The 24,914-nt window shown below is 38.4% G+C and overlaps 1 protein-coding gene across 1 annotated transcript in view; it reads right to left on the reverse strand.

Moving 5' to 3' along the window:
- Positions 1-11,867, reverse strand: part of LOC122810670 (nodal homolog) — a 42,313-nt gene extending 30,446 nt beyond the window's left edge. The window contains exon 1 of the mRNA XM_044082239.1: positions 11,585-11,867. Within this exon, the coding sequence (XP_043938174.1) occupies positions 11,585-11,867 (283 nt within the window). The remainder of the gene's footprint in view (positions 1-11,584) is intronic.
- Between the last annotated feature and the right edge of the window lie 13,047 nt (positions 11,868-24,914).

Below are 24,914 nucleotides of genomic sequence, written 5' to 3' on the forward strand. Positions count from 1 at the left end.
GCACATCCAGGTGTGCAGACACAGTAAGCCAACCATCAATGAACGTACCATTACCCCCCCACACACACACACACACACACACACACACACACACACACACACACACACACACACACACACACACACACACTCCCTACGTGTATGGTCTGCATGCATCCACTCTTTGTCCTTCATCAGGCATGGCCTATAGAACAGTGCTCAGAACTCCAGATGTTCCACCAGCAGTAGCTACCATTATCTACTTCTAGAAACTTCTGCCATACACCAAACATATGATACTTGCAATGCCATTTTCATTGTTTTTATGCCCTTGGCAAACAGGAAGCTTTCAGAAGATACAAATGCTTACTTTCAGATGTGACTTGAGAGCGCAGGGTAGTTAAATGAATAATTCACAAATGCTCCATGGCAAACTGAGGTTTTGGAAATCAAACCCATAGCTGTTAGTAACATGCAGTACATGCTGTAACACTAGGATATACTGATAACCAGTAATTACGCTGAGCACTACACTGTTTGTAACTACAACTACTGCCTCATCCTGCGATTTTTCTGTTTTATGGCATCTGCTTTCTCTGCTTCCCCATTTCATGCTCCAATTGTAAATTCTTCTGACTATGTGCATTGCTTTGTATATTTGCTTTCAGCTATTGATACAGTATCTTGGCTGGTATTATAATCTATTTGTTAAAATTACAAGTTTCATTTCCAGCAGCATTCGCGTATATGAAATAAGTCAGCTATATATGTGATCCAATGTCATCTCAGGAAGCAATCATTTATACCTAGTCCACTTACAACAGGTTAGCAAAAGTAAAGGTCTCATGTGAACACATCAGTTAGGAGCCTAAAATGTAGTCTATTACTTTTATTTAAAATCTCATTTCATGTGAAATCACCTGGCATATAATCTCAACTAATCCAGGCTCACACCCCAGAACCTTATAAAGAAACTCCCCTAGCCTGATGGATAGAGTAGCCCCTTCAAACACTTTTCCTAAACAGGAGCTCTTGGATAAGGTACCTGCTTCTAAGTGATGCTCAGTTTATGAAATCCAGGGACTCTAGTAATAACATTACATTAAAGGGTAACTAGTTTCAGTCACTGCACACAAAAGTTGCTATAGTAGAAAGGTAGTATAAGCTCGTTACTGTCCCGGTACAAAGTATTTTATAGGGTAAATCACTTACCAGATCAGCGTTCATGTGTTATAATATGTAACAGACATTAAAAGAGTTTCAGTATCTAGCCATGTTACATTTCATTTTTATCAAATGCATGCTAGGGATTTCAGACTTGGATTTTTTGTGATGTATCCGTGTCTTAACTTTGAATTGTACTCTAGACTGTCACAGTTTCTTTTGGAGAAGGAGCTGCAATTTATTTTTATTTGTAATGGTCTCCAGCCAAGTACCTTACATAGTGAACTAAATATGGAATATTTATTGTAAACATTTTACCTCCTTTTATTTACTCATTTAATCAATTTTCACACATATTTATATTTAGTATTTATTTCTGTGCATATGTCTTTCACTTTTGATTGCATATATTTATTTGATTTTATATGCATGACTTTACTTAATTGATTATATACTTCCTCTGTCACTGGTGTCCTAGAATTGTGCTGGTTAGTCCGTTTTAGTCGTGTCACGCAATGCATTTTATGTAAAGGACTATTTGAACTATTTGCTGCATGCCACAAATGGAGTTTGCCAAGGCTGGTTGCATAGTTGAAGTTATAGTAAATAAATATGGAACATTCAATGCTTTAGTCTCTTAATTGATGCGTTCACCTAAGAACTCTTTCTTTAGTAAGAGCTTTTGGTAGATTTCTGTTTTAGTACAACAAAATAGCTCTGTTTGTCTGAATTAGAATATTCAAGCCTGTTTTTTCTTTGCTGACAGCCTCTTTGTATTAATCTGTGCTCTTTGCTCGAAGTCTATACTTCCATGAAACTTAATAACAGACGCAAAACGAGAACTCTTATTCTGGATTCCCTCTACCATGCCACATATAAAGATGTTAAATATCGCAGGTGTAAGAAGAACTTTTGTCGTTTTTTAATTGCAGCCTCTATTGCTTTCAAGGACAGCAAATCTGGTAGCAAAATGCTAAGCAAATCCAGGTATTTGGCATTGTTTGGTCACTATGCATGTAGGTAGGGTGATGGCATTTTAATGACTGCAGTCATATTCATTATTCGGTTGCTATAAGTGTAGGTATAGTGATGGCATGTAAATGATTGCAGTTGTCAACATGGTTTCCGACCTTCCCACAGAGCAACCACAACTCTCCTTTCCTTTACTGATTACATTAGCAAAAGCCACAACCTTTACTCTGCATTATTTATCGACCTATCTAAAGCTTTCAATATGGTTAATCACCAAATTCTCATAAATATCCTTAAATCCCTATCATTAGACACCCTCTCTATAAAATGGTTCCAGTCCTACTTAGGTAAAAGACAATAAGCTGTGCTTTAGCATAACACTCTTTCTTCCCTCCTGCCTGTCAACCTTGGTGTCCCTCAAGGGTCCATACTAGGACCTCTTCTTTTCTCCATATTTATCAATGACCTCCATCTAGCAATCCCTCAAGCTACATGCATACAATATGCAGATGACTCCACTCTTATATGCTCTGCCACTTCCACTTCTGACCTCCACTTCCTTTCCCAGAAAGTATTTAACACAGTTGAACAATGGTTCACACAGCAATACCGTCTCTTGAACCCCCATAAAACTAAACTACTCCTTTTCAATCCTACTCTTTAGTTCTCTCCTATTGATTTTTCTGTCACATCCACTAATGGCACCATTATATCTCCTGACTCCACTGCCAAACTACTAGGAATCACCATTGACAATAACCTTAACTTTGATGTCCACATCAACAATACCATAAAAACTGTCAATAAAAAACTTGTCTCTCTCTACATGATTAAACCCTTCCTTTCACCTACTGCTAGAACAACTATTGCACACACTCATCTAATCTCTACTCTTCTCTATGCCACACCCATTTTTACTAACCTATCTAAGAATAACCTCAGCAATATGGAAATCTCCTATAATAACATAGCCAGATTTGCTACTGGCAACCCTTTTAGAACCCACCATTGCCTTAACTTAAAGCAGCTTGAATGGCTGGAACTGCAGAATCTGATTAAATACCATCAACTCACTATTGCCCATAAGAGTATTTATCAACCTTCCAAAACTCCTGCTCTACCTACCCTCATAACCCCCTACAATAACCTGAAGTCCTTGTGTTCCTCTCAAAAATTTCTAGTAAACATTTCTAAATCCAAAAATAGAGCTGGCGATTCTCTCTTCTCTAATTCAGTTGGAAAATCCTGGAACCTTCTCTCCAGTGACCTGTCCTCACTTTCCCTTATTGCACTCTTCAAAAAAAGACTGAAACTGCACCTCAGATCACACTGGTTATGCCCCTGTACTAAGCCGGACTAGTTACCTACCCTAACCTAAATATCCTCTGCTTACCCTAAACTTCTCATTAACTGTTTCTATTTACCTCCTTAACAACTTGTTACCTCTGTTTCCTTTTCTTTCTGTTTAACTCTTGCCCTGTGGATACTTTCAAAGGGAACTCTCTTTATCATGTTATTATAAAATAAACTGTCTCCCTCTTATTTTGTACTGCACCTGTATGCTGTAGTTTTCCTACATTTTTCTCTGCAATGATTTCTGTCCTTATTATATAGTTCTGTGTTAATCTGAAATGTCCTCTGTATATACAAAAACAGTGTCATTTTATTTGCTGTGTTTTACTGAATGTACCTTGGAGCTTATCTCCCCAGGCCTCTACTGAAAATGGACATATATCCAGTTAGACTAGCCCGGTTAACAAATGTAAAATAAATATTTCACACCATCTGTGAAGACATCTTCATGTTGGCTGCATGTTTCCCTTCCATACTCGTAGGGTTTTGTTGGAGTCTCTAGGTTTCCTTACAAATTCCAAAGATGGGCCAATGAGCAAATTAGTGATGCTGTTAACTGCTTGATATGTCTGAATGTGTGCTTGTCCTGACATAGACTGGCATCCTGTCTGGGGCTGATTGTCTGCTTTACTCTTATTGATAGGATATAGCTCTGTCTGTGATCCAAAATGGGATAAGGTGGGTATTGAAAATGAAACTGACATCGACGTACAATAGGCATACTCTACCTGGACTTCTCCAAGGGCCCGTCCCACCCAACAGCCTGATAGAAAAATTGGAGGGGGGGGTTATAAGTGGGACCAAAACTGAGAAACTGGAAAGCTGCATGGATGAGTGGTAAGACACAGAGATGGTTTTGGTCTGAGAGACAATGTCAGGAATTACAAAAGTGACCAATGGAGTTGCCACAGCAGTCTGTCCTGTATCCATTCCTTTCTGTTGTGACATATGTGAGGGAAGAGAGAAAATGCTTAACCTCTTAGCTGATGATACAAATGCAGTAGTTGTAGTAGTGAAGGATGGAAAGGAGTCCAGCTGAACAAGGAGGCAGCAATGTAGCAGTGAGGTTTAACATAAACAGCTGCTGCAAAGTTCACTCAACACCCCTAGTGTGAAGTATCAGCTGGAAGAAGTGGAACTGATTAAAACAGAGCAGGAAAAGGATGTGGAGGTGGGCATCACACCTGGACCAAAACACCGGGAACAGAGTGTGAGGGCAATGACAGCAGCAGCAGAATGCTGAGATGTATCCTCAAATATATTCCAAGAGGGAAAAGTTAATGCCCCAACTCTACCTAAGCTTAGTCAAATGACACCTGTGTACTGCATACAGTTCTGTAGGGCATAGCAGGCTGCTGTAAGGCGTTCAGGGAAAAGCCGCAAGAGTCATCCGTGAGTTTGAGGGTAAGAAATATAACCAGTTCCCGGGCTTTCAGAGAGAACTTTTTTAGAGTGGACCTACGGAATGAGCCAATAGAATGGGTGGTACAGAGGGAGTCGACAGTGGCATTCAGGGTGGTGCAGAGGCAATCGACAGTGGCATTCAGGGTGGTATAGAGGGAATCGACAGTGACATTCAGGGTGGTGCAGAGGGAATTGACAGTGACATTCAGGGTGGTACAGAGGGAATTGACAGTGATATTCAGGGTGGTACAGAGGGAATTGACAGTGATATTCACAATGGCATAGGACAGGTAGAAAACAGTAAGAGAGAAGGTAGGGATGGAGGGAAGGTAGAATGTTGAGGTACTTAAAGGGATAGATTAGACAGGGTAATTGTCTCATTCTGCCATCAAGCAAATGTAATGATGTAATATGATTTTTCAATATAGTTGGCAGAAAAAAAGCTATTTGAAAAAAGTTTTCTCGAACAGCATGAAAAGACTGAAATGAAAGCTATAGTAAGCAGATTAATGAAACATTTATGAAAACATCCACACTAGCACTTTTCATCCCTCACATCCTGTTCCTATACCACTAATGTTTCTCCTGACATAGTCCATCTATACTGCAAAGCGCTACCCTTCCCCTACAGTATTACCCTTATACCCTTATGGTAACCTTCCCCTACAGTATTACCCTTATGCTAACCTTCCCCTACAGTATTACCCTTATACCCTTACACTACCCTTCCCCTACAGTATTACCCTTATACCCTTACGCTACCCTTCCCCTACAGTATTACCCTTATACCCTTATGCTACCCTTCCCCTACAGTATTACCCGTATACCCTTACGCTACCCTTCCCCTACAGTTTTACCCTTATACCCTTATGCTACCCTTCCCCTACAGTATTACCCTTATACCCTTGCTCATTACCTCACCTTGACATATAACTGCATAACTTAGCAAAGGCTTAATATTATGTACCACTATAGATAGTCTCTACTGTTCACATATTAAAGGATGGCCAATTTAGATTATGTGAGATACTGTTACTATGCCCTATTACACCAAAATATTTTGTATTTAACCCTATGTGTTGTTACACTGATGTTGTATGCTGACCTCGTTTGGTTTAGGCAACATTCAGTGTTTCATTGATGTCATATGTCTGACCTGCTTTTTTCCCCTGACCCCCACAGTTGTAAACAGTATGTTTTTCCATGTGTTTTGTGTACCAGACTATACGTTATATGACTGTTTGTACCTGGTACTTGCCTTTTTAAGCCTAATCTGAAAAGGGGCATTGCTTAGGAGGAAATTCCTGGTCAACAAATTCAAACAAATAAACAAACAAGTGCATACAATATTGTCCATATTAAAGGCACCTCTTAAAATAGGAAGAATGTACAAGAAATTCTTATTTAGTACTCATATACAGCAGTAAGAATCCTAAGGCAAATATTACATGAATCCAGGATAATAAGCACTTACGATAAATATTGCATGAATGCAAGATAAAACCACTGCAGAGTAAATATTACGAGTCCAAGGTAATAAGCACTATAGTCTACCTCATTCAAGCCTATAGCACCTTTATTAATGCACCTTAAGTCATCCAGACATTTTTAGGCTGACTTTTTTAACTAATTGACTTACTAAGTAATAATAGGCAGTATTAGAAATGTCAATGTGTAAGTAACAAAAAAACCCCACTAAGATTATTAATCTAGAATGTCCTGTAGTGTTAATTACTGTTTGCCACCTGTTATTCATATTTTGGTATTGACATTCATCTTGCAAAACAGAGAGTTTTATGTTATTGAGGGGCATGGTGTGAAATGTCATGGTTAGAGAAAGAAAAATATTGGGAGTATCCACTTACAGGACACTGTAGTGATGATATTGCTATTTCTGTGCTAGTAATTCTATTGCCGTTGATATTTGTAGTGTAAGCTGCACATCATAAGAGAATTTCAGTCTTATTTACTCTGCCAATTATGTAACCAAGAATAATTTTCGTATTTCTGTAAATATCGCAGAAAACAAACACTCAGAGACATATTTCTTGCTGTAATATGAAAGCTCTTGTCTGGCTAGCAAAGTGATCTGAAATATGTGTCTAGGTTGCATACTTTCTAAGATGTTACAGTTTGTTTGTTAAACTTTAGAGAAATCTATAAATCTTGGTTTATATACGTTATAGTATATTACAGTACAGATGTGAAGACTATGAGTGAACCAACAATAATTGCTGAAGACTCTTTATTGATAATTTTGTTGTTGGTACATTTTCAATAGCTTTTTATTGTTAACAAAATATTTACATTTGTTTGTCTTATGCTTTTTAATTTGATTTTTCAGAAAATGTTATTGGATGTAAGACATGTATAGGCTCTTAGAGGTTTGGCAATCCACAGGTCAGAAGTGCTAATGAGATTTATATTACGTAGATCCAGTGTTATAGCCACACTAAGATAAAGTAGTACATGGCTCCAAGCCAAGGTAAGAAGCACCATAGGGCAGATACATCTATCCAAGGTAATAAGTACCCTAGGATAAATATTAGCTGTGTCCAAGTTAACAAGTACCCTAAACAAAATATTCCAAAGTAATAAGCACACTAGAATAAATAATAAATGGAGCCAAGGTAATAAACATCCTGTGATAAATAGTACATGGACCCGAGGTAATAAATACCCTTGGATGAATATCACATGGACTCAAGGTAATAAGCACCAACGAATAAATATATGAATCCAATATAATAAACAGCATAGCATAAATAGTGCATGAATCCAAGGTAATAAGCACCCTGAAATTAATATTAATTGGACCCAAAGTAATAAACATCGCACATGGATCCAAGATAAAAAAGCACCATAGCGCAAATATACAGTATAACCAATATAATAAGCAGACTCTGGGGAATACTGCCTGAAGCTAAGATATCTTAGTAAATTGTAAACTAAATGTTATGTAGATGCAAGGCAATAAATACCCTGGAAATAAATACTAGATGGATGCAAGATAAGTATTGCATAGATACAAGGTAACAAGTACCACAGGAGGTATACTTGATTTATCAGAGCTAATTAGCCCATTAAGATAAATATTACGTTTATCCAAAATAATAAGCACACTTGAATAAATATCATTTTGATTAAAAGTAATACGTATCTTTAAAAAAATGTATTGCATGCATTCAAGGTAATAAGCACCCTGGGATACATATTACATAGCTCAAAGATGATAAGTACCCAAGAATAAATATTACATGGATAAATACTGCATGGATCTGGGGTAGTAAGTGCCTTAGGGTAAATCCAATGCAATAAGCACAAGTTACCTATCATATGGATCCAAGGTAATATGCATCATGGGATCAATATTACATGAATTCAAACTAATAATCTAGAATAAATATACTGCAGAACCAATATAATAAGCATACTCTGGGAAATATTGCCTGAAACTAAAGTGTAAAATACACGTGCTGGTAAACTAAGATCAATTACAGATACCTATGTTTTGTAATACAGTCTGTAATGGTGCACTAAAATGTTATGGGCATCACCCTACTTAAATTCATTATGGAATAAGTAATCAATATATTTTTGCTCTTTTTACAGGTTATATATTAATTAAACAATGGCTGATCTTTTAAGTAACTGTATTAAAATCTTGAGTAATATTGTGGTCCAGACTGCAGGTAAGTTCCATGAGAACTGCTTTAAACTGCATTGTCCACATCTAAGAACAGAAACACAAGCAATCCAGTGCCAGCTATATTTAATTCAGTATTACTTAAATGTATTAGTTTTTGTCTATTACCATCAACTGACTATGAAAACATCAGCGTTAAATAATTTATAAATATTTTACTGGTAAATTAGAATGATCAACAGTCCCCATAAATACGTTTAAACTATTCACCCCGTCAAGTAATTCTGCTAAGTCTACGTATCTTCTGGCTTCATGGTGATTATTTCTCTCCATAACATGATTTGGTTTTAAGTATTTGAGGTGTATTGCAATTAAGAAAATAAAATACATTATTATTATTATTATTATTATTATTATTATTATATCTGTCATTGCAGACTGGAGGGCTCTTTCTGACCTTACTATAAAATAAACTATACTGTGGAGGAAAACTAAATCATTTTTTAATTCCCTGTTTTGGTCCTTATATGTTTTTCATCCATCTATCTATACCCGTTTTTATATGTAAGATATCTGAATGGAACCAAAAATCTTTACTTCAAACTGTTTTATTCTGCTACTTTAGTACTATCATATCGATGGGGTTATCGTTTCACATACTCTTAACTATTTAGTGACAGGAAAGATGTAAAAAAAAATTTCAAAATTCAGTGTGAAAGGAGCACTGTGTTTTAATATTAGTCATATTTTACTATACTCTTAGTCTCCAAGGAATCTCCTGAATTACGTGCATTCCAAATTACCTGATATTCTTTATTTTTCATTGTTTTCCTCATGCAGGCAAAATTTTTTAACCACTTTTATTTCTTTGTAATGATGACTTATACATCGCTGCCTTGAAATTAACAGAGCTTATTTTGGTATTATTGTACCAACAAGTACCACCAGCTGTAGCATTCGTACATTCTGACCGATTATTTCATTACCGTGGACCACACAATTAAAGTGATGCCACAATGAAATCCTGTTTATTCAATGCATTTAATCAGCTGCCAAAGAATCCACTAGGGAAAGTTTTTTTTTTTTTTTTTTTTTTTTTACCTGGATAATCAGATATTCAGATTCTGGAAAATGGCCATGTTAATGTGTGTGTCCCTACTGTCTCTCGTGGGCAAACCTCTTTTCTGACCATATCATCAACATCTGACACTGCCTTCTATCCCATGCATTTACATAGTTTTGGCAATCTAAAGTAGATGTGCAGAAACAGAGGGGCATGGCTTTTATAAGCAAACACTCACAATACACTCTTTCTGGGACTGAGACCCAAGTAGTAACAGTGTCTTTTCTAGAAATGATGCACACACACACACACACACACACACACACACACACACACACACACACACACACACACACACACACACACACACACACACACGCATGCACGCACACACGACACGAGCGTGTGCACACACACACACACACACACACACACACACACACGCACACACGAGCGCGTGCACACACACACACACACACACACACACACACACGCACGCACACACGAGCGCGTGCACACACACACACACACACACTATTAGCAGCGTGTTCCTGGCCAGAGGACTGTCATAGTTTTTTTTTTTTTATCAGTGCAATACGTGTGAATTAATTTCACCATACAGAAGAACAATTGCATTACAGGTTCTACTGTGCATATTATATTTTTAAGCCTCTCATGTTTTTCAAACTATACTCTGTCTGTAGTTTAGGTCCTAGCCATTATTCACTAAATCCTATCTCCCAATTTGCTGTTAACACTATAATACTTACTACCTGATATTTCACATAATGCTGTCTAATATTGTTTATAATAATTTTATATTCTATATAGTTGTATTAACTGTAGTATATCTATATGTATATTACTGTGTCTTGACTGAAACGATTCCTTGAAATTATTTTTGATTGCACGATTTGTTATATGCGGTACTTATGATAAACTACTGTACGTTTATACATTTTATATATTGATAAATTACTGTATGCTCTGCCTTTGAGGTTTGGATGTGGTTGAAAAATGTCAACAGACTAGATACTTATCTGGTTATCAAATAGTAATAAATGAACAATAGATTTCCAAATGACTGTATGCTTGAGCTTGGGTTGTCGCTGAAAAGAGTCAACAAACCAACTCACTTACCTGGTTATGAAATAGTAATAAATAAATAAATAAATAAAAACTTAGCCATGCAATGTTAGGTTCATAGGAGATTGCTAGGCTAATGGCTCAAGAGCCCTTACAAGCCTAGCCAGTCAGTGTTTCTTTCTTTTTTTCTTGAAATCATTTAGTATGTTTATGTTTAATTTTGATTTGTTATTTTTGTCCTCTGAAAAGTGGACTTAATTATATTATATATTGCCAGTCAGAAATGCTTATATTCATATTATAGACATTTGTGAATTAAAAGTTAATAATGTTAACTGACATGGTGAACTGAGGACAGATTAATATTCTAAAGGATCACACAAATCACAGTACGCCAAACTCAGGCTCCCAAATTCCAAACATAAAGACAGCATTTCTGGAAGCCTGTATTATTTCATTTCAGTCATGAACAGGATATTTGAATAGCTGCTGCTCTAACCACTCTGAAGTTAAAAAAGTGACAATCAGGTTACTTCTGGGTGCAAGGCAGCTGGGAATTGTACTATACTTAAGAGTGTGTATTCTAATGTGTTTTCTCTCTGTTGTTACACAAGCACTCTGTGAACAGATGTGATAGATAAACAATTCCCTGTCCATCCCACTATGAGCCAAATGTCAAAATAGAAAGATGTGGATTGGAGGTGCAACTGAGGCCTCATGCCTACAGACGTCTGGGCTCCAATACACAACCTTAATTAAGGAATTAGATTCTTCACACCTCAGATCTTGCAAAGTCTGCAAAGACTCAGGCAGGAACATGTAGATACTAGTCCAAAAATATTACTTCAGTAGTTTGGGAACAAACAACATTACAATTTTTGACTTTCCAAAATACTGTGTAGAAAGGCAATACTTACTTTTTGCAATAAGGCTCAGAACTGTATCAGATTCCTGCAAAACTGAGCTCTTGTCAGATGTGATGTCAGAGTTATCTCCTGTTTTGAAAGATCTGTAAAGCTGCATCATATAAAGTGGGTACCTCAGTACCTGGGGGCTTCCTCTGTGTCCCACTGTTGATGTCAGTCGCTTTAGATGTTGCTGAGATTCCTGTGGACCACCATTACTCTTCTCATATGAAGGCAAAATTGACTCAGATTTTCCATTATAAACCCAAAATAGCAAATAGCAAGCCCAGGCCATATTTGTACTGTACCATCCCATTGCAGGTTGTTTCTTTGCCACTTGAAACTCCTTCTTGAAGAACAGATACTCCTTGCTCTGAGATGAGCTCTGCAACACTGTTCTGCTGCTAGTGAAAGTTCTGCAGGCCTATATAGTCTAGAAGCCCTTTGATGACACTCCACACACCAGCCAGCCTTTGATGTGACCAGCCTCCCCATGAAAAGGTCAAAGTTGTCAGGTTCATTGTCTTCTCGACTATTTCTATTCTCATTCATTTACAGTGAGAAAAGTGGGAGTTAACATAAAAGGGTAGGGGGCAGATACAGACTAAACTATTACACCGTATTTGTTAATCACTTACAAAAACATGACACATGTTGTGACAAAACAGCTTTACTTTTTTTTATTAGGCATGGAAACACTTATGTCACACTCAATAAATAATGCAAATATAAGCCAATACCTACTCAGTCAACATAAACAGTCTGCATTAGTATAAAACCTGCACTAGCATGTAAAATCAGTTAACAAGAAACCTGATACTATTTCCCACTGCATACAAAAGGCAGCATTGTCTTTTGTAGATTTGATAAAAAAATCTTTTAGGTTTTATTTCTGCCTGTAAGATTTCATTGTATTACAATAATTTTTTCTCCCCCTAGAAACATCCCCCTGAGAGCTTATCAGTATGTGATAGATTATTCATACCAATCCATGCAATACAATCATTACTTTATTCACGGTGTTATGGAGGCATTATCTCTCAATGCATTTCTTTACCAGATCCCTGTGAGAACAGCATGTTGGAAATAACAGGATTCGCACCGATTATGTTCTGGCTATTGTTATAGTCTCCATCCACCACCCACCACCCCCTCCTACTGTAGTTCAGCTGCCGAATATTGACTAATGCAGCAAAAGTTATTTTAACAGTTTCAGACTACCTCATGCTTGTTTCTAGCCACATACTTCCTCTTGCAAGATGCCACATTGTTGTTTTTTTCTATGCTAACATCACAACAGGAGCAGAAGAGTGGTATTGTAAAAAAAACAAGGTTACAAATAATGTTTTTATATCAAGTTTTTTGTTATAAATGTTGAAAAACATTACTGAAAATAACTGAATGTAATTCCTCGTCAATTATATATTAAACTGTAACAAGAAGTACAGAATTTCTGTTTCATGGCTTTGATCATTACTTGAAACGTTAATGGATTTCTTCATGCCAGATGTGATTGGTTTAAAAGTTATTCTGCTGTGTACCACAAAGGAAATGTGTGCAAATGTACACACACACACACACACACGCACACACACACACACACACACGCACACACACGCACACACACGCACACACACACACACACACACACACACACACACACACACACACACACACACACACACACACACACACACACACATGTGCAATAGTTTGAGAAGAGCCTGATATAACCTACAGCATGCATGGACTACTGTATTAGCTTTTTTTCTTGGAAAATCAGGTTGAGACTCAGAGAAAGCTATTTCTTTATTGTGTGGACTCAAAGACAGTTCAATTAACTTTACAGCACTTCGGGTATCTCAGCTGAGGAAACAGATTCTCGTCACTACACCAACAGAACAAAACTGACACTGCTAATAGCAAAATCAGAAAAATTGACTACCCAGTATAAATTAAATTCACAAAAATAAACAAAATTTAAACATTTTTAAACGGTGACAAGCCTTCCTTACTCCCAATATACAATTCATTACTTAAATATACCGACTCCAGTTATACACAACTACAGATTACAAGCAACCCTCTTTCAAAATCATTCCCTACTTGTCCCAGTACCACATCTAATTAAAATATATTTTAAAAATATTTTAAAATGTGAAAATACACTTAGGAAATGGATTGAAATTAAGTGTAATAATACTACGTAATAATAACATATACAAATATATTATAGTTACATTTTAAACATAGCAGTGCAAAATTCACAAACCCCTTTCCATTTGAGTAACTAAGATGATTTAATTTTCATTATTACAGGATTTCACTAAATGGTACTCATAAAACCCTACTTTAACTTTGGTAACAAAAAATGCTGAATAAAATAAAGTGAATCAGCATTTCTTTTCTTTGCATTTGGGTTTTTGGTCCTCCAACTACCGTCTGCCATGTGTCATGTTTCAGTGAACCTCCTCAGTTTCCACAGGAGATGGAAAGGAGGTAGGGAGCGACCTAGTATATCATCATCCTGATGGCAGAGAGACTTCCCCTTACACCTATCTGTTTAACCTTTACCCCCAAAAGACTCACTCACACACGTACACGCACATACACATGTACACACACACACACACACACACACACACACACACATACAAATACACCAAATACGCACACACATGGACAAACACTTTCCACTGGGAAAAGGACAGACAGTGAGTGCTGCTGGATTACCCACTCCCAACCTCTACAGCCTTCTTGTACCTGTTTTGCTGGTTGAACTAATGTCAACAACATCCCAGATATGAGCTCTTCCTCAGTGCTAGTAGGTCAAACAGAAAGTGAGTCACCATTTGAATGTAATGTTTTTATCAAGTCCACACATATGAGTGGTGTACGTTTTGCATACATTTCTTCCCATGACTTCAGGTTATTTGAAAAGAGTAATGGAGTTCATTATTTTGCCGTATTTCTCTCAATACTCATAATGGTGACTGAAGATTGCATATGATGCATGAAATGAAGGTGGTGTATAAATACTATAACAGTAACAGCTGCATGTGGCTTTAATATTATAATGTTAGAAAGGGACAAGCCTTACAAAATATTCATTTATAATAAGTTATTGTATAATGTTAAAAAGGGACAAGCCTTACAAAATATTCATTTATAATAAGTTATTGTATAATGTTAAAAAGGGACAAGCCTTACAAAATATTCATTTATAATAAGTTATTGTATAACTGCGGTGGTGGTGCTGCGGTAGCGTTGTCGCCTCACAGTTAGACGTTGCCCATTCGATTCTCAGTTAGAGCGTCTTTTGTGTGATGACATGCGTAAATGGGCATTCCTTCATTGAAGGTTGTGCATTAGGCCTGGCAAGCCAGCACGTAAAACTCTACTGCCAATCATTAGCGGACCGGAGTTCCGCTGTGGCGACCCCTAACCGGGAAAAGCCGAAAGACACAAATAAGTTATTGTATAAGGAGTGCCAGCAACTTCATGAGGTCATGTTGTATTAAAGGCACTTGTATGAAAAGTCAGGCTAGCCTGCTGTCGCAGTGGTTTATCTGCATACATGTACCAGTGGCTTGGGACTGGACTTATGTCATTTAAGGAACTGCTGAAGTAGGGACAGTAAAACATGCAACATTTACTTTCTTTCAGAGAAACAGGAAGAGAGTACTTTAGGAACATATAACATGCAGGAGATCCTTAGCTACAGTTTTATTATATATCTAATTGCTAATACTCAAGGAGCTTCTCAGAGGCACCCAGAATCCAGGTTACATTGATATTTCTGCATATAAAGTTTAAGAAAAGATAGTATCCCCTATGGATAGTTCTACCTTGGGATGATCTACAACTTGACAACAACATCATAAGATAGTGAAAACTGGAAGGAATACAAGTAGAGGCACAAAGGACTGCAGAGGATGATATTAGTACCACGTTCTGCTGGGGTTATCATTGTGCTGAAACCAAGGACTTGGCTGAACCTCATTAAGGCTCACAAAGTGCAAATGAACATAAAAAGATGGAAGCGCAAAATGCATCCCACAGAGTTTTGCAGCTAGCCCACTTACAGCTGCCCTTCATACACTTTTGTTCCATCTCTTCCTTGCTCTGACCAGGTAATTCTGAACTACTGTGATAATTTACATAGTAGCAGTGAGTAGCAGGACAACTGAGAGTATGTACATACCAGGCTCAGTCTTGGTCTGTTAGGATGGGGCTTTGGAGATTGCTAGCATACATTAAGAGAAGAAAATGGTCCAGCTACCTATTTGTACCTCTATAATTTGATTCACAGTTGTATTGGGGGTGGATTTCTGTTGAAAAAGAGGAGTGGTGCATAGATTTACCACTCTACAACCTGTTTTATTTTCATCAGTGTTTATTACCTGGATAGGTAAATTAATCCAAGATGGATTATTTTAGCACATGATCCTAGTATACAACAAGATTTTAAAATACAAATTGCAATGTGGATACTTATCATAAGTGCAAACAAAATAAATTATTAATTTATTCACTCTTTCTGAAATAGGGTGGAGCCTGGTATTCAATGGGTAAAAGGCAACAGTCCTGGATGGGATGCCAGTCCATTCCAGGATAAATAAAACAGACATGCATGCGCATGCACGCACACACGGACACACACAAACACACACACACATTCACACACACACAAACACACACACACACCCACACACACACACACACACACACACACACATATACTTGCACCCCCACGTACAAACACATGCATGCAGACATACACACATATACATGCATGCACCCCCCCATACACACACACACACACACACACACACACACACACACACACACACACACACACACACACACATACACACACACTCGGTTACACACAGGTATGAGAATATCACCAGATCACCTAATGACATGTGTTTTGGATGAGGAAAGAAAACGGATAGCCCAGCAAAGAAACCCACATGCATGCAAAGGCCATATTGCCAAAAGCTGTGCGGGGTAATGCTTATCACTATACCACTGTGTACAAATTAATTATGTAAGGGATAAAACTGTTACCAAAATTTAAAGAAAATGTGGAGTTACACATAGGAATATCATATCTAGAAAACACACCCAAGACAATAATTAGCAGTATTATAAGATGTCAGGCACCAGATTAAAGCATTATATCATCAAATAAACAGTGACAGCAGAGCATCAGTAGAGTGGTTAATCATGACAGATACTTAACCAATACAAACAACTGACCACATTTTAATAAACAGCATGATATCTAGTATTTTCTTATGGATATCTTGAGTAACGCTGTCCCAGAAGTAGTACTAACTTATTATAACTTATTATAAGAACATCTAAGTATTAAAAGCTCAAGTTATTCTTGCTTAGGAAATGCCGGTCATATAAGCTTTGGATGTCTGAACACTATGATGCATTCTGCATTAGCAAGCTGTTTTATGTTTAATTTGAAGGATGGATGATCCAAAGCATTTTAGGTATTTGATGGAAACATTGTGCAGACTATGAGGTCAAAGGCAAAGAAAGTCATGGCTAATTTATAAGCCTTATTCTTAGTCCTGAGAAGTCAATGGTCCCTGCTTGACAGCAGCACAGGGAACGTGATTCAAACCTGTTATGCAGCCTCCATGTCAGTGGCTGCCAATAATCTGAAAATGTAGCTTGAACAATAATATGCATTAACAAACACCAGCCTGTTTTTAACTGGAAGCCATTTAGCGGTAGGTTTTTCTTTTAGGTGCAACAATAGTAAATCTGCATACCTTATTAGATAAAATGTAAATGCTGCTTATAGGTTCATAGATTCATTTGTTAAGCTTATGATTTACTAGCCATAGTTTATTAGCTTATGTTAGAAGATAAGGCACTGTCCACTGGAGAAAGACCTTATTCAGTTGGTGGAAGCACAACTCCATTGGTTCTTTCTCAGTTTGTATATACAGAACTGTAGGTACAGGCTAGCTCTATGGTGCAGAGCAATAAAACCTTCACTACAGTTTAGATTACCTTTATTTTATTAGTGGCTTGGAAATCAGAGGAGCCAAGTAAAGGAGAACAGGAGTGAGTGAACAATGCTGGATCTCCCATCCTGTGGGAGAGTAGCTGTCCAGCTGTCGCTGCTGTGGCCATCTAGCACAGGAGAGGTGTCATGCAGGCAGCAATAGTCTAGATCTGTGCTTGAACCCTGTCAAGCTATGCATAGCCTTCGTGGGACATGCATGGTAATGTGCACACTCTCAGAAGAAGGCAGTGCAAATCCTTGTACCTGTAAGCATGCATGTAGCTGCCATGGATTAGGGACATATATGTTATGTTTTTATTGATAGAAATGTGTTTGTTAATATGACAGCTCACTATGGACAATTAATCACAATGCTGATCACTTCAAATATCTGCAGCATTGCTGCTGACTACCAGGTGATTGATTCAATCATATAAAGTATGGCACTCGGGTTGATTTGTACTATATGCAGAGCACTGATGAACGTTATCAGCAATAACATAAGCTAAGGAGTGAAACCTGAGGAAGGTGAGCTGAACATATGAACAAGGGTGACTCCAGCTGCTTGCTAGTATAAGAAATAACCCATGGCTGTAATGAATTCATTGAGGGTTTCTTATACTCTGTTTCACAAAAATTCACATACCTCCTTCCTTGTAATGACTCTTAAGTAGAAGGAGATGACCAGGATGTTGGAATAGTGACTGCAGTATCCGGTACTGGATGCTGGTATAGGAAAGTGGAGGAAAATTAAGTTTAGTGGCAAGTGTGATGTCACCAATTCATGATCTGAAATAATCCCATCCTTAACTTGAAAAGTGATAGTCTGTACCCATGACTCTATTGCTTCTCAGCAAAAGTATCACTGATGACCAGGGGGACTGGTTTGGTGTTGTCTTGCATACAATTCAAAGGTTGGTAAACTGATCTGTATTTACTGCAGGGTGCTTCTAGGCATTCAGGTTTAATATCTGAGCTTCACAAGTTGCTTAACCTCATTGTTGAACCAGTCCTAATTTCATCCCTGTCCTGATCAAAAATAAGAATTTATTAAACACATACAACACGAAATGCATGAAGTTTTACAACTCAGGTCCAAGCTCTGCCATACTGGTATTCAATTAGCATATGACTAGTCTAGATTAATGAAGACTTCCTTCATTAAACTACAAGATCTGATTGTGTACACAAAGAGCAAGGGAGTGATTCCTTTGTAGGTCAAAACATATATGCATGGTAAGAGGTCACTGAATGAGAAGCCCAGTAGGCCAGTTTTACTTTACTAAAGCATATATTCCCAAAACACAAAATGACAAAATAATATGCCTATATGCAGAAAATACAGACTGAACTAATGGCAAATAAGAGGCAAATAAATGTGCAGTTATAGTAAAGCTGAATTCCTAGTTTGTAACAAGCACAGTTTTGCCAGGAGAGGGAGCAAACTGTCCCTTTTGCTCAACACAATCCAAAAAGTATTCACACCGTGAAGCTGCAGTCTCAGGAAAACGGGGACATTTTTTTCAATATAATAAAATATTCTCCTTTATCCCAAGGCAAGGCAACATTGTAGTAATGGTGCAGCAACAGTGTGGGTGTGGGGAAAACAAACCCCACATGAAAGTGCAGGAAGGCTTGCCTCTGCAAAATGCTCTAAATATAAATTAGTCAACGTAAGCTTTCAGGACACTTAGTTGAGGTCTGAATTGTCTGTGCAGTCCTGAGATTACCAGTAAGAGTGCAACAGAAGTACTTTTAAAAGGTAGGAACAAGTTGAAGATAGTTGTCACATCATTTATGATAAATCTTGTTAAGAACATATCATTATCAGTGGCTAATACCACAGAACTGGAGGAGATAATCACTTCAAGAGCAGTGCTACACGTGAGACAGTTTGAATTAGCAATTAAAATAACAGAACATAATAGGTCACACTGAATACATTATTATGTGTTAAAACAATAACATTAACAGAAATGTTATGCATGACCTTGTATGGATTTCATGTTTTTAAAGTTGGCTGTACTGCAATTACATTGTCTCATTTCTTGATCGTTTCTTTTGACTCTCTGAAATTTGTGCATTCTGAGTATTTAAGGTATTATTTTTTTAACTTTTTTGGTACTGGCGCATATGCTTCAGTAAATTAAGTTAGACCTACACCAGTAGTGTGCTTAATATAGTTCTGTGAGACTTGCTGGTTAAACTGAGGCCAAGAAGAGAATGACAACCCATTATATGGTTTGGCCCAGTGGGTTAAGTGACCACCTGAAGACCTGAGATATGTTTGGCCTAATTTATTCAGTGACCATTGAAGTGAGGTTTCTGTCATTCAGGTTTAGTTCCTTGTCATTATTTTCACTATCACGGATTAATGCTGAAATTTCCAGTGGTACATGTTATTTATTTATTTTTATCAATACTGTATTTACAAATGGCAGAGAGGCAAGGGCCTAGAAGTGCTAACATAAAAAAGGAAGGATGTACATATCAGAAACAATGAGTTTATACATTCCTGTTTGGAACATGAATCATGTACTCAGTCTGAACTGTGCTTGTCAGAACAGAAGCAGTATTAAAACTAGTGAACATAAAAAGGCAGTGTATGCAAAGCTGTCATCATGCCACGACCTCCCATTTTACCAGAAGCTGTCATCCCTTACTAAGTACAAGTTCTGATAAGATGAAACAGAAATTAGGAGCCTGTAAGACAGATGATGGGGAGCATAATGAATAGGAGCTTCTGATATATGAAAGGGACTGGACTGGGAATAGATTGAAGTACTGGGTAAAAGTAGTGGTGGCTGAGGAAGAGCTTATGCAACAGGAGGGGATCAGAGATTTGCTAGAAGGAGACAATTGTACAGGAATCAGGTTAATCAGAGCCAGCTTATCATACATAAAGGGAGCTGGGTATGGTGTGAAAGGAGGCAGGGCCATATGGAATATGAACGAGAGAGCTGCATACTGCTCTGAGGGTCTCTGATGGAAGAGGATGGATACGTATGATATATCAGAGCAGAATGGGTAGGAATGAACACTATGTGAACAGAGGTAGGTGCAGAAAGTACAGTTGTGTAAAATCATACCATAATGGTAGATGTCCTTGCCTTCACTGCTGCAGTATTCTTAACAGATGGGATTCCCTGCTGTAGAAGCCTGAATGTCCAGGCAGTCTACCAAAGACTACCTGAAGCTTTTAAAAGATACTGCATATATCACCCAAATGCTTCTTGTGTAGCGTAGGCCATAAAGGTGATGTTCAGGCCTACCATAATCAGGACTGAATGCCCCAGTAGTAACACAGTCAAAGAAACCCAACAGGTAACCTGTACATCCAGGAAGGCAAAAGACATGGGGGATGGCAAAAGGGAGTGAATACTGCAGCAGTGAAGTCAAAGATATCTATCATTATGGAAAGATTTTACAGAACTGCACTATGTCCTTACATTCACTGCTGCAGTCTTCTTAACAGATGGGAGAGTGCCAAAGCTCAAGGGAAAAATTGGAAGGTGCAGAAAAGCCCCCTAAAAATCCATGAAGAAAGGCACTAGCAAAACCAGCCCTACTACTAGAGATACCATCCAATTTGTAGTGCTTGGTAAAGGTATACACAGAAGTCTAGGTAGCTGCCTCAAGAATAGAATTAGTATCTAAGTCCTTGAAAAGAGCATCTAAAGAAACCACAGCTCTAGTAGAATGAGCCTTAAATGAAGAAGAAAGACTCTTGTCATGAAAATTGTAATAAAAGGAAATAGCCTTAGAAATCCAAGAAGAAATAGTTTGCTTGTTTACAGCAAGTTCCAAAGATCTAGGATGAAAAGAAACAAATAACTGATCACATTTTTTAATAGCCTTAGTCTTAGCCAAATAAACCCCGAGTTGCCTATCCATGTCCAAAGTATACAGCACAGGACAAGGGAAAAAAGTAGGCAGTTTAATAGACTGATTCAGTGGTACTTCATTTACCACCTTAGGTATAAAAGAAGGGTTAGTGGGCTAAACACCCTGTCCTCATGAAAGACCAAAATAGCAGGACAAACCATAAGGGCCTGCAACTCAGACACCTATCTGGCAGAAGTAAGGGCTAACAAAAGAATAGTCTTCCAGGAACAAAATAGCAAGGAAGCTGAAGCAGAAGGCTCCAAAGGAGTCTGAGTCAACTTCTCCAAAACAAAATTAAGATCCCAGGGAGGAGGAACAGGCTTCCTGGGAGGTCTAATATTAAGGATGTCTTTAAGAAATTGTTTCACCTCAAATCTAGAAGCTAAAGGAAGAGAAAAGGGCAGACAAGCAGAGATAGCTGATAAGTAGGCCTTAATAGAAGAATAGGCCAAACCAGCACTGAGCAACTCACACAAATAAGAGACAACCAAAGGAACATCCACAGTAAGTGGTTCCAGGTTACGAGAGAGACACCAAAAGGAAAACCTCTTTCATATGGATAAGTAGGATCTCCTAGTAGGTTTTCTGTCCTCCTGCAGGACTTACAGCACGTCCTAAAGAAAAAGGTGTCTATGAGGAATTAAAATCCTATCAGTCAGTGTCGGTTGAAGCATGGACAGGTGAGGATGGATGAAAGATCCCTTGTCTTGTGTGATTAGCTCCACCCTGTGAGGTAACTTGTGATGATTGCCCCTGGCTAGATGCAGAAATAGATGGAATCAGTGCTGTCATGGCCCAAAAGCGAGTCACCAACACAATTTTGGGAGCATCTTATTGAATCTTGAACAGGGCTTTTGGAATTAGAGGGAGATGAGAGAATGCATAAAGAAACATCCCCTTCCAAGAAAATGAGAGGGCATCCTCCTTCCACACCAGAGGACCTGGGACTCTGGCACAAAATGGAAGAGGTTGTTTGTTCAAAGAGGAGGCAAAAAGATCCACTTGAGGAGTACCCCACTGGTGGGTAATGTCCTGAAACACATCCCTGCAAAGCATCCATTCATAGGACTGAATTAAGGACCTGCTCAGGGTGGCTGCCACAATGTACTGACCAGAAGGGATATAAACTGCTTGAAGAGTCACTTGATACTTGACAGCAAGATCCTATACCAGAAGTGCTAACCAGCAAAGAAGATAAGATCTCATTCCTCTCTGTTTGTTGATATACCACATCACTGTGGTACTGGCTGTGAACACCTTGAGAGGCCCTGGAGAGAAAAGAAAATGAAAGGCCTGAAGAGCCAGCAGAAGAGCTCTCATCTCTTTGACACTGATGCGCTTCATCTACTGACAAGGCAACCACACCCCCCTGTACTTTTAGGGAGCCAAATGTCACCCCATCCCATAACTTTTGCTACTAGTGACTGATATTTTCTCCATATTTATTTTTATCTTCACTTGTTGATACTGGTACAATAATACTGACCTCTATTTATACCACTCTGATTGAATTCATTGAATTCTGCTTTAATGTGTATTTTCTGTATATATGTAATCAAACAAACTAGATTCCTGCTTTTATGTATATATTCTGTATATGTTACTATACTTACTATCTGTAACACCGTTTCTGCTTCTGTACTAATTAATGTTTATATTTTTTCTGTATCTCGTTGGAGCTTTTCTCCCCGGGCCTCCACTGAAAATGGACTCTTTTAGGCCCAGTGGACTTAAACAAATGCAATAAATAAATAAATAAATAAATTATTAAAAATAAGTGGGAAGAGAGGGATTGAAAGGAATCCCTGGATTCAGAGGCAACTGCTGAATCCACCAATGAAGTTCCTGTCTGAGACGAGGAAGAAGAAGAACTACAAAATCTAGAGGATGTGCATCTTGGGGCCACACTGACTTCAGAAACCACTGAAACTTTCTCATGTGATATTTGGCCAGAGGGAGCATCAGAATGGTGGATACCATGAAACCCAGAGCTCTCAGAAATTCCCTGGTGGTAATGTAAGCCAGAGGAAGAAGAGTTTGAAAGAAAGAAATGAGAGTTAAGGCCTTTGGAGTGGGAGGGATGCAAGCATTGGCACAGTCTAAATCCTGCAACCCATGAAAACATGATCCTGAGAAGGAGTCAGAGAAGACTTTTTGAAATTTATAGTGAATGCCAGACTCTGAAGAAGGGAAACGGCAAAATGAAGATTTTGCAAACGTGCCTCTGCAGAGGATGCCTGACTCAATAGGTCATCCATGTAAGGAAATATTTGGATCCCTCAAAGCCAGCAAAAAGCAATCACAGGAGCAAGGCATTTGGTGAATACCCTGGGTAAGTAGAAAGGCCAAAGGGAAAAGCAGAGAACTGACAATCCCAGGAAGCAACAGAGAAATGCAAAAACTTCCTGAAAAGAGGATGGATCAGAATATGGAGATAAGCATCCTTGAGATCCAAAGACATCATATAGGCCTGAGAGAGCAAGACAGGAAACAGAATCTAAAGGGACAACATCTGAAAGGAAGGCACTTTTAAAAGTGTTTAGATGAGAGAGGTCTAAATAGATCTCTAAGTGCCATCTTTCCTGGGCACTAGAGACAGTCTAAAGTAGAACCCTTTCCCCCTTTGTGACACTGGCACCTCTTGAATAGTATCTTGAGTAAAGAGATTTTGAAGAACATATGGGAAAAAGGCAAGTTGTTCCTCAAGAGGCTGAGGAATGCCCACAAAAGGAGGAAGGGATTTCCACACCATGAAGTACCCCTGACGAATAATCAACAGAACCCAAGAATCCTGAGTGATCTGAAGCTAAATAAGAAGAGAAAAAGAAAGAGGAATGGGGCTGGGAAGAGATGGAGAGTCATACAGTACCTAGTTTGTCTGGAAAGGAGAGCATCAGAGTCCCTGAAAACTGAGGAGCCTTAGTGGGAGGAGCCTACTTGCCTCTCTTACTACATTTAGTAGAAGAGCAGGATTGCCTATGAACAAAAGCAGGCTTAGAAGGGTAGTTTCTCTGAAATTTAGGCACAGAAGAAACAAACACATGTTTAAGCTCCTGTAAGGCCTTACCCTCAAGGCCGGCCTTTGGTCAACTGGTGCCCTAGGCAAAAAGTCTCCACAGCCCACTCAACACCAATTGGTACCCCCATCCTGATCTACCTACACCATACAGATTATTGGAAAAGCGCCCCTGCTGAAACAGTGCCCTAGGCGGCTGCCTAGTTGGCCATTGCCTAAGGCCGACTATGCTTACTCTTATCCTAAAGGGACTTAAATAAACCAGCAGCAGCTTCCCCAAGCAAAAGTTTAGAATCCAGAGGCGCATCCACGAACTAAGCTTTAATTTCATCAGGTAGAGGTTAAAGCCTAAGCCAAGGATACCTTCTCAACACCGAATCCAAAACAGCAGCCCCAGAAGAGGCATC

Source organism: Protopterus annectens, chromosome 9.part0 (genome assembly GCF_019279795.1).
Source record: "Protopterus annectens isolate FY-2018-M chromosome 9.part0, PAN1.0, whole genome shotgun sequence".
NCBI lineage: Eukaryota > Metazoa > Chordata > Ceratodontiformes > Protopteridae > Protopterus > Protopterus annectens.